Source organism: Harpia harpyja, chromosome 21 (assembly GCF_026419915.1).
Source record: "Harpia harpyja isolate bHarHar1 chromosome 21, bHarHar1 primary haplotype, whole genome shotgun sequence".
Lineage (NCBI taxonomy): Eukaryota > Metazoa > Chordata > Aves > Accipitriformes > Accipitridae > Harpia > Harpia harpyja.
The window spans coordinates 829,803-843,137 of record NC_068960.1 but is presented as its reverse complement, the minus strand read 5'-3'; the positions used below and the strand labels follow the sequence as shown (position 1 = coordinate 843,137).

The 13,335-nt window shown below is 52.0% G+C and overlaps 1 protein-coding gene across 3 annotated transcripts in view; it reads left to right on the top strand.

The window, feature by feature from the left end:
• Positions 1-303: 303 nt before the first annotated feature.
• The window catches only part of USP31 (ubiquitin specific peptidase 31), a 46,949-nt gene continuing 33,917 nt past the window's right edge, over positions 304-13,335 (top strand). For all 3 annotated transcript variants that reach the window (XR_008232810.1, XM_052772706.1, XM_052772705.1), the window contains exon 1: positions 304-997. Coding sequence is in view for 2 of the 3 variants with exons in the window: in XM_052772706.1 (XP_052628666.1) it covers positions 389-997 (609 nt within the window). In the remaining variant the exon portion in view is untranslated. The remainder of the gene's footprint in view (positions 998-13,335) is intronic.

Below are 13,335 nucleotides of genomic sequence, written 5' to 3'. Positions count from 1 at the left end.
CCGCCGGGGCTGGCGCGGGAGCGGCGGGGCCGGGCGGGCGCCCCCGGGCAAGGTCCTGCGGGCCGCAGCAAGCGCCGGCGGCAGCGGCGGTCCGCCGCGGGTGGCACGGCGCGGTGCCAGCCCGCCGCCTGTCCCCGCCGGGACGTGGAGGGGCGGGGCCGCGGCCGCCGCGCCGCCGTGCCAGCCACAAAGATGGCGGCGCGGCGGCGGCGCCTGCCCGCCGCTAAGGTGGCGGCGCGGTCACGTGGCGGCGCGCCCCGCCCCGCCCGCTGCATGGCGGCGCCGTGAGGCGGCTGAGCCGCGGCGGCTGCGGCCCGGCGGGCGGGCGGAGATGCGGCGGCCGGCGGGCTGAGCGGCCGGGCGGGGATGCGCGCTGCGCCGCGCAGCCATGTCGCGGGTGAGCGGCCCCGGGCCGGCCGGCAGCGCCAAGGAGAAGCGCTCCTTCAGCAAGCGGCTCTTCCGCGGGCGGGCGGCGGGCGGCGGCGCCGGCTCGGCCCCCGCCTCCGCCGCCGCCGCCCCGGCCGCGGCCCCGTCCGGGCGGTCGCTCGGCGGGTTCATGAGCCGCGTGCTGAAGACCCTCTCCACCCTCTCGCACTACAGCAGCGAGCCCGAGCCCCGCGGCCCGCACGCCCCGCGCCTGCCCCCGCCGCAGGCGGCCGGCGGCCTGGGCAGCTGCTTCCCGCCGGGCCCGCCGCGCAGCCCCGAGCCCCCGCCGCGGCCCGCGGGCGGCCCCGAGGCCGTGCCCGGCGTGGCGGGGCTGCGCAACCACGGCAACACCTGCTTCATGAACGCCATCCTGCAGTGCCTCAGCAACACCGAGCTCTTCGCCGAGTTCCTGGCGCTGGAGCAGTTCCGCGGCGGGCCGCCCCCCGCCGCCCCCAGCCCCGCCGCCGACGGCCCGCCGCCCGCGCCCGGCGAGGTCACCGAGCAGCTGGCGCAGCTGGTGCGGGCGCTCTGGACGCTGGAGTACACCCCGCAGCACAGCCGCGACTTCAAGGTGAGCGGGGCGGCGGGGCCCGGGCCGGAGGGAACGGCCGCCTCGTCTCTTCGAGGCGGGGAGGCCGAGCGCGCGGCAGCCGTGCCGCCCGGGCCTCCTCCGCCCGGGAGCGGCTCGCGACCGGCCCTCGAGTCCCTTTCCCCCTCGGCGTGGCGATGGCACGGCCCGTTGGTGCCCCTCGCCTGGCCGCCGTGCTCGGGGCTGGGCTCCGTGTGTCGCTCCGGGGGCCGGTGGGAGAGGCCTGCCCGCCCTGTGGTGGCGGCGACAGCAGAAGAACGTGTCTTCCCCGTGTCACCGTGGGCCGCGTGGCCGCTCCGGTCGTCGGGGCGTGGCGGGGCCTCGTCGCTGGTCTGAGCGCTTAAATGGTGCGAACAGCCCTCTGGCCTCACCAGCCACACGCTGGTAGCTCCGGAGAGCTGCTCCGGCTTCCCGGCGTCGTTCCGGAGAAGCTGACCCCCGGCCGCGCGCAGCCTGGCCAAGTGACGGCGTTGCGTGCCCACACCATCGGCCAGGCTGAGCGCCTGCAGTCGAGGCACTGCTGCTGCATTCGTTACTGATGGTGTTGAAAGCCGGCTGACGGCTCTGCTGCTTTTTACTGGTGAAAGTGTCCATTTTGCTGTTTCATACCTCTGTTGTGCTGCCGTTAGAAAAGTTGTGTCTAATTGCTGTTGTGGGGCCGGAGCCCGGAGCTGTGAGCGTGCGCGGGAGGCGGCGGCTGTTGAGAGGTGTGCCTCGCAGTCTCCCCGAGCACTTGGGAGTTTGGGCTGATTTGGGGAATGAGTTGCTGGAGTATGAGATCGTAACCTCCTGCTTGTACTAACCGGTGTGCAATACCGTGGCGTTCTCCCTGCTGGAGTCCTCGCACCGCGGTTTGATCTGACAGCACCGTCTCCCGCCATGCCCTGCCCCGCCGTGTCGTCCTGTGCCCTGCCGCACCTACAGTTTAAAAATGTCCTGCAATGCTTTTGGATGAAATAAGACACAACTGTTTTAAAAGCGCTCCAGGTCTACCTTGCTTCTCGAAACAGTAAGAATATTGAGAAGTTTTATCATAACAGCGATTCCCTGGCATATAAAACTGTTAGGCCATGTGAAAGAATGGGAGGGTAGGTGGTAGCTTCCACACCATTAACTTGAAGACCTTTGCTTTAGGGGAATTTTTCTTGCAGAGTGAGTTGGAGAGGGGATGCACAGATGCATGGAAATACGGCAAGAACGTAGTTCACACATTCTCGGGCTCTCTGCTTTCAGTTCAGATGGGGTGCGGCAGCAGGTAGAGGCCGTGGGTACCAGCGTCTGCTCTCCCTCCGTGTCTGTTGGATGGTGGGCTGGCCAAGAGGCTCCTGAGGTGTCAGCGGTGTTTGGCGCCCTCAGTCGTTTGGACTGACTTTTGGACTGACGCATGGCTGGCACCTCCTCCCTTCGCTTCTCCTGTGTGTTTCCAGGCGGTTGCATCCACCGTCACTGGCAGCTGTGGGGGGTATTCCCTGGGGGGCCCGGCTGTTTGCCTCTGGAGCGAAGGCACCTGCCGTCTCTCGAGGATGCCTGGCGCAGGTGGCTGCATGGGCACTGGGTAGGGACCGTGTGCGACTCCGGTGTTTTCGGAAGTGTTTGTTGATGGAGGAGCGCTTGGGAAGCCGATCTGCTCAGCTGTGGTTTCGGTGCGTCCAGTCCTGGCAGCACTGCGGGGCGCTCACCTTTATCCTAATCCGTCACTGCTCTAGAGGCGTTCTGGCAGGAGAAGAAAATGTGGATTTCTCCTGAGCAATAACAGGAATAAAAGGTTGCAAAAGCAGAATTATCTTTTGCCAGTGTAGCTGATAAAATCAAAGAGGAACGCAGACCACTTTCTAGGCCAAGATACGCTGTTTATGCAGGCCTGCGGTAGAGGTGTTCAGATAAGAGTGACAGAAGGAGGAAAAGAAACAGGTCTGTAGATTAAATTAAGGGTGTGTTTTATAGTGGAACTTTCTTTGCTTATTTGCAGGCATCACTACTGGTAAGCGAATGCTTTTCTACTCATTGTTGATGTAGCTGGAGCCCATCAATCTTCTATCTGCCAGGTCCCCTGGAAGTTTTTAAAACACATCTTGCTGTGGGGGATCTTGTCCCAGTAAGTCCTGTTCAGTGCTGCACAATGTCAACAGCCCCTGTCTTATTCAGAACGACTTTGTCATTATGTCAAGTACTTGGCTGTTTCCTTACAGGGGTCAATTACTTTTAATAGTAATTTAACGCCTCTAAAGACAGTTAAGTAGCCTGAACCTGCTATTAAATTCAGTGTTCTTAATTAAAATTTTTCTCAGCAGCAGATTTGCACAGTTAATTCAAAGATGTAAACAACAGGCTTAGGTTTGAGAAAGGTGAAGATTGGTGTTTTCACTCTGGAAACTGCTGCTTTTCCCCAAAACAAGAAAAACATTGCCCCAAGCTTGTTTTGAGTAGAGGGTGGAACATTCCCTATCTTTGTTGCTTTAATTTTTTTTTTTAAGAGTGAAAAGTGTTTCCAGGAGAGTCACTTTGTGATTTCACTCCAACATTAATAGCCATTGACAGTAACATTTATTTGGTAGTCAAAAAGCTCTTTAGCCACCAAGCTTAGAAAATCCATGTGTGTTGGGGTTTTTTTTGCCTTTTTCCTCTTTTGACACTGAATATAATTGGGTGAAGACACTTCCTGATTCCTAAATACTTATCTGCAGGCGCTAAGCGTATTTAGGGTAAAGGATAATATATATCCTCTTGCTCGTTCTTATATCTGTAGGCTTTTTTCTTAGAGCAGAGGAAACTTTTCTAAGACAGAGTCTCTCTGAGTCCTTGTGGACAGAGGCCTTTGAGGGGGTGAGTTTTGAGATGCTCTTTGCCCTTAGCTGTTTTTTCTTGGTAGTATTTTCTCCCTTTTTACGTTGGTCTTCGAGAAATAACCCATCCCACGGGTTCATTAATCATGTAGTCCTGCTGCTGAAAACAAGGAGAAGGCAATTAAAACGAGTGGTTTGTATAAAATGGTTTGTCTTGTAATTGCAGGGCCGAGAGAGAGCCTTGCAAGAGAGCTAATGCACGGTGAGGGGAGGCGAAGCGTTCACCCGGCCAGCAGCTAGCACATTGTCTCTGGTCAGATCTACTTGAAACACAAGGATCTCTGCTGGTTTCTGCAATTTAAACCTGATGTTTCTCTCTGCCATGAGAAATTTTTTTAAAATAATCTTTTCTTCCCGGTCTGCAATGTGGATCCATGTGGAGTGCTCCGTAAAGTGTTCGCAATGGCTTATCCTCGGGGCAAGGATCTGCTGTGGAAAGGACACCAAGGAAGACTGGGAGCACTTGCTCTCTGTGATTGAAGTGGAAGTGCCATGGAAGTTGTGTGTATCCTCTGCTATCCCTGCTACAGAGGTGTTCACCACCCAGGGGTGCGTGCTTTGCTTACTGTGGGTGCGGGAGGCTGAGCTAGCAGGAGGCAAAGGATATGGGGAAACATGTCTTCACGAGAACTGGAGGAGCACTGGGAGGCGGCTGGGGAGCAGGAGGTCTAGAAGGCCATAGCAGTAGGAAAAGGTCAGGGAAGGAATGGTCTGGGATGTGGAAGCAGAGGGGTTTGGTTCCTTGGGTAGCAGCCCTGGGGCTGGGCGCAGAAGGGAGCTCAGGCAGCCCCTTCCCAGGGAGACGATACAGGAGCACCGTGGTGGAGGTGATGGATGTTTTGTTTTGTTTTGGGTTTTTTATCTCTGCTTTGGATGACTTTTCTGTTGGTCCTGTGCTCGTTTGCAGTTTGCTTTAACAATCCTTTTCTTCCGATTGCTCAGTGGTTTTTATTTTCCTGCCTAAACAGAGCTGCTGCTTTCATAACAAGGGCCAATACTGCAGCTTGTGCTTCCTCTTTCCCCTTTGTGATGGTGTGACAATGGTGACAAACATCTATTGTATAAGCAGTAGCTGTGCTTTGGGCTTGTTTTTTTCCAGGGAGCTGCCTGCAAAGTTCCTGTGAGGGTCAGATAGTGAGGACAGAGCGCCCTTTGTAATGGGGAATCGGTCTGTGACACTTGGAGGTGTTGATGGGGGTCTTAAGCAAGAAGGATTTTTATTTAAACTATTTGGGCTTGAAAAATTGTATGTACTTCATCTAAATCCTCTACCTTTGCCTTCCTTGGAGTTCTGGCCTCCTGTGGATGATGAGGCTGATTTCTGTTTTGAGGCTTTCTTCATAGCTAAGCCAGTTGCATGCTGAAGCATGTCAATGTTTAACAAGACCCTTTGTATGCTGGAACTGTGTTGATTGCATTTTTTTGTCCCACAAGATGAAGACAGCCTTATTTTTTATGACCTGCACTGTGTACAGCAAATACAGCAAAATCATAATAACTTGATTGAGTTGGATTATCAGAATTAGATCTGAACACAGAATGAATCTCTGTTAGTAGAGCAGGGATTATTGTGCCAGGTTAATAGTGCTGTTTCCATTTTTATTTATTTGTTTTTAAACCTGTGTTTAGTGTAAGATTTCATAGTAGCTGTGTGTAACTTACAGTTTCAAGGTGCTCTGTTTTGGAAATGCACTTGGTGTAAATATCACACTTGGGACACGCAGTCTGTCAACTGTGTTGGTCGCTTCTTTGTGAATTAATAAATAACTCCTCTGAATTATGAAGGAACTCCTGCAAAGTATTGATATGCTCAGTATCTTTACCTTTGGTTGTAGTGACAGCTGTTCTCAGCATAGGGCTGCTTGGTGCAGTTTGTGTGTTGGAAGCCTTCAGTCCTGCACCCGGAGCTGTTAGTCACAAGCTCTTTCACTCGCTAAAGCCCTTGTGCTTTGCTAACAGGGCCAGTTATATGTGAAACGGGATCCCCTGGATCGTATTTAATTATCTTGCTCTCTGCCTAGTGCAGCAATCAGTTATTTTATTCTGGACAGTGTCAACTGCTTATTCCTAAAATATTTCTGCGGCGAGCAGACTGTCCTACCTTTACACAAAGAGGTGGAAGAATGGGGCATGGAAGAAGAAATGCAAGACCCTTCACCCTTACCTCCTGGTCCCTCGTCTCTTGATTCTTGGTATTTCAGTTCCTTTGTTCATCTAAAAGGGCTTTGAGGGGGGCCAGGTGATGTGGGATCTTGGAAGTGCTTGTTCCAGTTCAGTCCAGGTGCTCCCCGTGGTGGCATTGCAATGGGGAGACTTGTCCTAGAGCTGCTCTGGGATTTGGAGTTGACACGTGAAACAAAAAGCAAGTTACAAATTTTCTACTTTGTTATTGTGATGCTTCTTGACATCATGGGAACATGTTTCTCTCTTCGCTGGGATTACAAAGGTCTTTGGCAGTCTTTCCCCATTAGACTTTTCTTTTTTTAATGTTAATGATCAATAAGATGCAAGTCCATTATCGTGTGTGTGTGTGTTTGTTTTTTTTGTTTTACTTTTTTTCTTTGTATATATTTCCTTACAGTTTCTTTACTTTTTTCCCCCCTCTGACATAAACCCCCTGAGAAGGGTTTCCTGCAGCAACATCCTGGTTGCCTTAAAGCAGCAGTGATGTACCTGTCAGATCCAAAGACTTTTCTGGGGATTTCTGGCTTACACTTCAAACTTTGATCTGAGTAAGTGGAGCAGAAGGGTGGGGGAGCAGAGAGCCAAGCTGCAAAGTCCGGAGGTCGGGCTGATTTGCTGAGAGGATTCTGCTGGAGGGGGAAGCATAAGTGGTGCGGCTGCTCATCTCCAGAAGTCCAGGAGATGAGCCGGAGGGAAGGGCGAGGGAGAGGCAGGGGAAGAGACCCCAATGTGGAGCAGCTCTGCGGCCCTGCTGTGAGGTGGCCCTGGGGGCTGACGGCTGGATGGACCCTCTCTGGGCTTGTAAGGGTGATACATGTTCCCTGTCTTCTGAGCTCTGAGGTCTTTATTTCCACACTGCCTCCACAGAAATACAAATGGTGAAAGTATGAAAACCATGTCATGGCTGGCAACTTGTGGAGGGGGTAAGGGAGCACGTGTTCTTAGGCAGCTTAATTGGATCTGTGCGTTGCTCCATGCCCTGCTTTGCACGCTGGCGTTTATAAATGGCCACACTTGATTGCGAGTAAACCCATTTTGTGCTTCCATCTGAACGCATGACTGCTGCAAAGCAGTTTTAATGAACTCTTTTGCATATGATTGTGTCAGTGAAATTAATGTTTGTTTTGCAGCATCCTTGAAGTGCACAGGGAGGCTCGCCTGAGCGGTAGTGATCAGATCCCCCCATCTCAGAGGCCCGTGCTCTAACGTGGGACCTGAGGCAAAACCTGGAGAGAGCGGGAGAGGCACAAGCTCCTTGGGGTCCCAAGCCCAGCCCTCGAGTCTGTCCTCTACACCAGCATTTCTTGACTCTCCTTTACTGAACTGCTTCACACTTGTGGCATTCTCCTCCTCCTTAATCCCTCTCTCTTTTGGATCCCACCAATTGCTCTGCTGGTATAGCAAGAAAACAAGGTCTTTTTCTAGAACAAAATTGGATTTCTGCTATTTATAAGGATGAATTCTCCTGGCAGTTAGCACTGACTCCTGGCAGTGCCTTCTGGCAGGCGTGACCGTGCTCCTGCGAAGAGCCTGGGAAGGAGCATGCCTGTTTGGGAACGCAGCACCCAACAACCCACCTTCACCTCTGGGTCGCTTTCCCATGTGGGAGAGGTGGCTGAGGAGCGCTGGCCCTGGCTGCGAGCACTCTGCCTGCTCCTGCTGTGCTCCACAGTGCTGGGGAGCTGCCAGCGGCTCTGCCCACTGGTGCCTGCATGGAGGAGGGAGCACTGCGTGCGTGCACAGCAACCCTGGAAAGTGTAGTCTTGACAAACTTCACTCTCTTCTTACATGTTAAGAAAGGTGGTTAATCAGGATTAACTAAGGCTTCAGCCTGGAAGGGTGAGAGTAGCTGCTAGCGCAGGACAGATGTCAGGCAGGGGCCAGTGGGGTGTTGCTTCTTGTCCAGGCTTGTTAAATGCAGTGGAGAACCCGCTCTGGTCCTGGCATGCTGCACTCTGCTGTGCTCCTCTTGTTTTTACTTTTTGAAGTGGAATAATAAATGGCTGTGCTTATTTCCCGCTCTGTGGCAGGCAAGGGCCTGGCTGTGCAGGGAGCTGTTCTGCACCAGCCCTGGGGGCGGCTGGCTGCCCACAGAGCTGCCACGCTCTCCCACGGGGTGCTGCCTCCAGAGTCCCAGCACCTCTGGGATGCCCCACGGGGCAAAGGAGGAGCATTTTGTCCTGCCCTGGCTGCTTCGGCAGACCTGCTGTCTTCAAAACTCCCTGTTTCTGCCTTTGGGAGAGCTGTGGTAAAGCTCAGGCAGCAGAGATCTCTTCTGTCCCGGGCTGGACCAGTGCCTCATCCTCGGTGCTTGGCAGAAGGCAGCATGGTGAACCCCCGGGCTGGTGCTGAGCTCAGGGGGCTGTGAGCTCAGCTGTTCCTCTGCAGCGGTGCTGGGCCCTACATGTGCAGGGAGATGCTGCGGAGGCTCTCTGCCACCGATTCCCAGGTCCTGGCAGTAAGGGTGGGTTGCTCAGTGCACTGCTATGCCAGCGCTGCTGCGGGGAGGCAGCCGGCATCGCTGCGAGCCTCCGTGGAAGGCGGGAGGCTCACTGCACCGAGTCTCCCTGGTTTTCTTTTTTCTGTTGTGTGCAGCCTGCAGCAGCTGAGCCAACATGTTCCAGGTGCTGGAAGCTGTACAGGTCTGTTGGCGGCAGCCAGCGGCAGGGCCCTGGCCAGGAAAGAGCGTAACGGTCCCTGCTGGCAGCATCCCTGCTGGCCCTTTCAGCTGGGCGAAGGGTCACTGCTGGCTTTGGCTTTGTCCCTGGACCTGGGGAAGAACAGAAGGTCTGAACCACACTGTTTCCCTGGTATTGCTTTCCCCGGAAAAGAGTACCTCTCTTCAGAGAGGGGAAATTGCTGTTTCTGTGTGTGAGTGGGGGGAGTAGTTCAGATTAACAGTCTTCATGAGACGTCTGCTGTAGAAGTTGCCCAAACACAGAACTATGTCTGTGGGTTTAAAAGAGGAAAAAAAAAATAATCTGGTTGAGCATAACTTGATGATGTTCAATGAAAGATAAAGAATAGCCTTTCTTTCCTGCTCATGTGTGTCATTGTGTCAGGTCTCTAATGAGCTGGCTTCATCCGTTCATGTACAAAAACCTTTCCACAGCTGCTTCCTACCAGAGGCACACTGGAAAATAGCAGACTGACATTTTTCCTTTAGTTGTCTTTGTGATCTGGAACAATAACAGCAGCAAAGGAGAGGCCAGTAGTTCAGCTATGTTTGGATTTATTTATTGCATCTATTTAGAGCAATAGAAGAATGATTATTAAACTTTCAGTGGACTGATAAAAATGATAATGCGTCTTTGCCGTAAATCTGCTTTATAGATGGACAGGGACTTGTTTGGTTATAGGGTGCTTGCATTAGGGGGTTAGATAAGTGTATGCAATCGATATGAAATTATGATTTTCCCCCTCTTATCTCATTTGATGGTGCCACTTCCATTCAGGGTGCCTGCATGCCAGTGCTCGCACATCTGGGGGAAGGGAAGATTCGTTCCTTCTCCTGCCAAACTCTTAAGGGTTGAGCTGAGGAAAGGGGCTGGAGGTGCATGGCTGTACGGTCATGGAAGGGTGTTGGGAGGGAGCTTCAGAGTCTGTACCTGCTCCTGGTATCTCACAGCTGAAACAGCTGCACCAAAATTGTTCCTGACCCGTTCTTAATACCCTCTGGTGGTGGACGGAGTCTGTTCAGATGTGCCACCTATACTTACAACACAGCCAGATTAGGGGCAGAGGATTAAAGGCTATGGGGGGCTGGTAAATGTGGTGTTTTTAATGTGTTTTCCTGTGTTTTTTAAACCAATTGCTTCTTAACTCTGTATCTGCAGGCAGTTGCAATTGCTGTTGCGTTACTGCAGTGGATTCAGCGTAAGCAGGACCAGCAAAATGAGGTGTTGTCTTCTCTTACTTGATGAGCGAAAGAGGAGAGAAAGTTTTGACTTATACCTGTCTTTGTGTAAAGTAATCTTTCTGCAGCCTAGGTGGCTAAGCAGGTATCTTGGGGAGGGGGTGTTGCAGCTGGGACCTCGTCTAAACCGAGGTCGCTGCCTGAGCTGTGTGGAAGTCACCTGGATTGCGCCATTACAGACTAAGTTGAACTACCTTAGCCCTGCACTGAGAGGATGCCAGAGCATGCTCCGCAGCAAGGGCAGGAGACCCGCTGCCCCTGCGTGGCAGCTTTGCAGCTGATGAGCTGGAAGGCGAGTCTCAGGAAATAAAGAGGTTCTGGGTGGATGATGCTTCATGATGAGATACTTGCTCGCTTTGTCTTCTTGCCCATCAAATGTTACTGGAGCTGTTCAGGAATTGCCAGTCTGGCTTGCCGAGAGGTTGCAGTCCCCCCGCCTATTGCACAGGGCTGTAAGGACCCCACCACTTGTTCGTACAGCCCGCTGCCCTCGGCCTGAGCGAGAGGGCTGGCTTTGGAGACAGCGAAGCGTGTGGGGCTGTATTTGATTGCTGAGCCGTCTAGTTGAGTGGGGGCTGTGCTTTAGGAGTTCCTGGTATTTTGCTCAAATTGTTAAATTGGTTGTTTGAGTCAGCACCTTTATCTTTCACTTGGATTTAATTGTGTTCCTTAGTACTGACTGTTCCACACTGCGTGTCTGTTGCTCCTCCTTTACACCTTGCCTGTCTCTGATGGCTTTGCTGCCCCAGCATTTCGGAGTGTGTTGGGAGGAAGGCACATAACATTTCACAGAGCAGCAGATGCAGAGGTTTAAGTAATAACAAACCCACTTGTAGCAGCGATGGCAGGAAGCATGAGTAACGCTGGGAACACGCTGCTATTGCTGGAGTGTTTTTGTAGCGGAGCCTCTTGTGAGGGAATTGCATCTGATATTTTGTAGTGCTTCCTGAATCACTTCCAACATCTTGTGATCTGTCTCCACAGGCAGCTCTTTATCCTTTGTCCACTGAGGCTGCGAGAGTGTTGAGGAAACCAGAACAGTTATCATGGAGATGCTTTGGAGATGGAGAATGACACAGATACAGCCCAAGGCACATGGCTATGGGGTTTGCTCCGCTGCGGGGTGTTACAGGATTGTGCAGCTTACTGTAGGACGACACATCACCAGGAACACATGTCAGTAAAAGCCAGTGAGGGTCTAGACTGGAGTGATGTGCTGGTGACACTGGGAGAGAGGTGATAAGAAACACTAGCCTGGATTCCTGAAGTCCTTACTTATGTCTGTTTCCATACAGAACCCCCCCTGCCCCCTTTTTTTACTTGAAATACCAGATTCACTTCCTCCTAGCAATACTAAAGACCCTTTTATCTTCAACTCTGTCTAGACTAGGACTTCAAGTGCAGTGGTAGCACCTGTTGGCTAACTTCACTAAAACAAACTAGACCAGATAAGGCAGCTGGCTCTTAGCATGCCAACCGAAAAGTGTTAATGCTGCCCTGATGATATCACACCTTTTTATATCTTAGGGCAGAGAAGACCATATGCTGCTGTGGCAGGGGTGTGTGTGTGTTTCGGCACCTCTTTTTCTCTTGGCCCTCTTTGGTCAACTCGCTGAGAAGGAGCTTGGGCTTGCTGTGACCTGCAGTGCCATTGGAGCCCTCCTCCCTCGCTGGTGGTACTGGACATTGTCACCTCGGCGTGCTGAGCTGGGTGCAGGAGGGAATGGGAAGGATGAATAAGGCCATTAAAAGGCAAGTGTGGAGTCATAGATAGCAGTTCTAGAGAAAAGATGTAGCAAGATAGCTGCTTAAGACTGGACTAAAATCTCTGCTTCACGGTTCAGTGATTGATTTTCAGTTTTGAACTTGACACGGTAATATAAGGGCTAAATTTAATTTTCAGTGTGTAATATTTTTGATCAAAGACAATGTTTGTAAAGGAATTCTCTACGTGTGTGTCTTAAATTCTTCCCTACAACCTTGGGTGCGTTCAGCTAAACACAGCTGCTGTGAATATCAGCCTTCTCTCCTTGCTACGGATGTTTTGGATATTTTTGAATATTAATTTTTCCTAATTCTAGATGACCCACTAAATCCTGTCAGCAATGACTGACTGTTACCTGGGACCAGGGACTCAAGTCATGGGGCTGGAAGGGTGACCAGCTCCAACGCCCCTGCTCAAGGCAGGGACAGGGTCTGCGGAGCAGTGCTCCTTGAGACCTGCTGCTGGGCCCTGCTGGTATCCAACAGGGAGGAGCTGCCTTGTGAGTGCCCTAAGATGGGTCAGCCTGGAGTTCTGTCAATCTAACAGGGGAAGTATAAGACCGGGAATTGTAATAAAGTTAGTGGGAGTGGGATCCTCTGCTGTAGTGTTCAGCTGAAGGATGTTTAGTGATGCGAAGGAGAGATCGGTCTATGAGAGTCTGTGGTCTAGGCTAGTCATGGTCAGCTGGTGGAATGACAAGGTTGTGTCTTCAGGTGTGACTCAGGGGTGGTGGGTTTCTAGCACAGCTAAACTAGGTTTCTCTAGGTTGTTGACGTCTTGTCCTGTTATCCTGGGTGAATGTCGAGTGTTGAGGTATCAGACCAGGATCTGCAAGTGTGTTGACTGTATTTTCACGATTAGTGTTAAATTTCATAAATTGGTGCAACACAAATAATTCACTAGGCTTTCTGCTGAAGGAGGGCAAGAGGTATCAGGCTGATACCTGAAGAGGCTTAAGATCATTTTTTGGACCATGTTTTGTCACTTTTTTTCCTGCCTTGTTTTGCTCAATGGTAACTAGGAGTGGAGAATGCTGTTTGGTCCCCTTTAATCTTTGAGTCCTTACAGACTACTTCACATTTTTCTCCTCAATAAATTGGCTTGCAGCAGTGTCCCAAGCTCATGTTATGTTGAGCACCAAGCAGGGATGTGCTAGGTTCGCACCTGTGTGGGCAGAGGTGATCATTTGCTGTGGACCACTCACTTGTTTAAAACTGTGTTTACATATTTTATGTGGAAGGTTGCTGGTCCCTGTACAGGCAAGGGCAGTAAATCTGTTGTCAGAAGGGCTTGCACATATGTAATGAGAGCAGATTATTTCTGTTTTCCCTTATTTTTGTGCCTTGAGGCAGGTGGACAGATTATAGAGGATAGAGAGTGTATGTTTATCATCCTTTCCTGTCTTTTTCATCACCCTCCCCTTCTGGTGACCCCATTTTCTAGAGGGATAAAGCGAGCAGCCCAACCTCATTTCTCAAATCTGTTGTAAAGTCTGATTAGAGAAATGGAGGAGCTCTGGTACCGTGCGCATGTGCAGCCTGCCTGCCCCTGTTGGCATTCCTTGGGGCAGCTGGTCTGCTGCAGCCTTCCTGCATGGTTCTTTCCCTGCAGG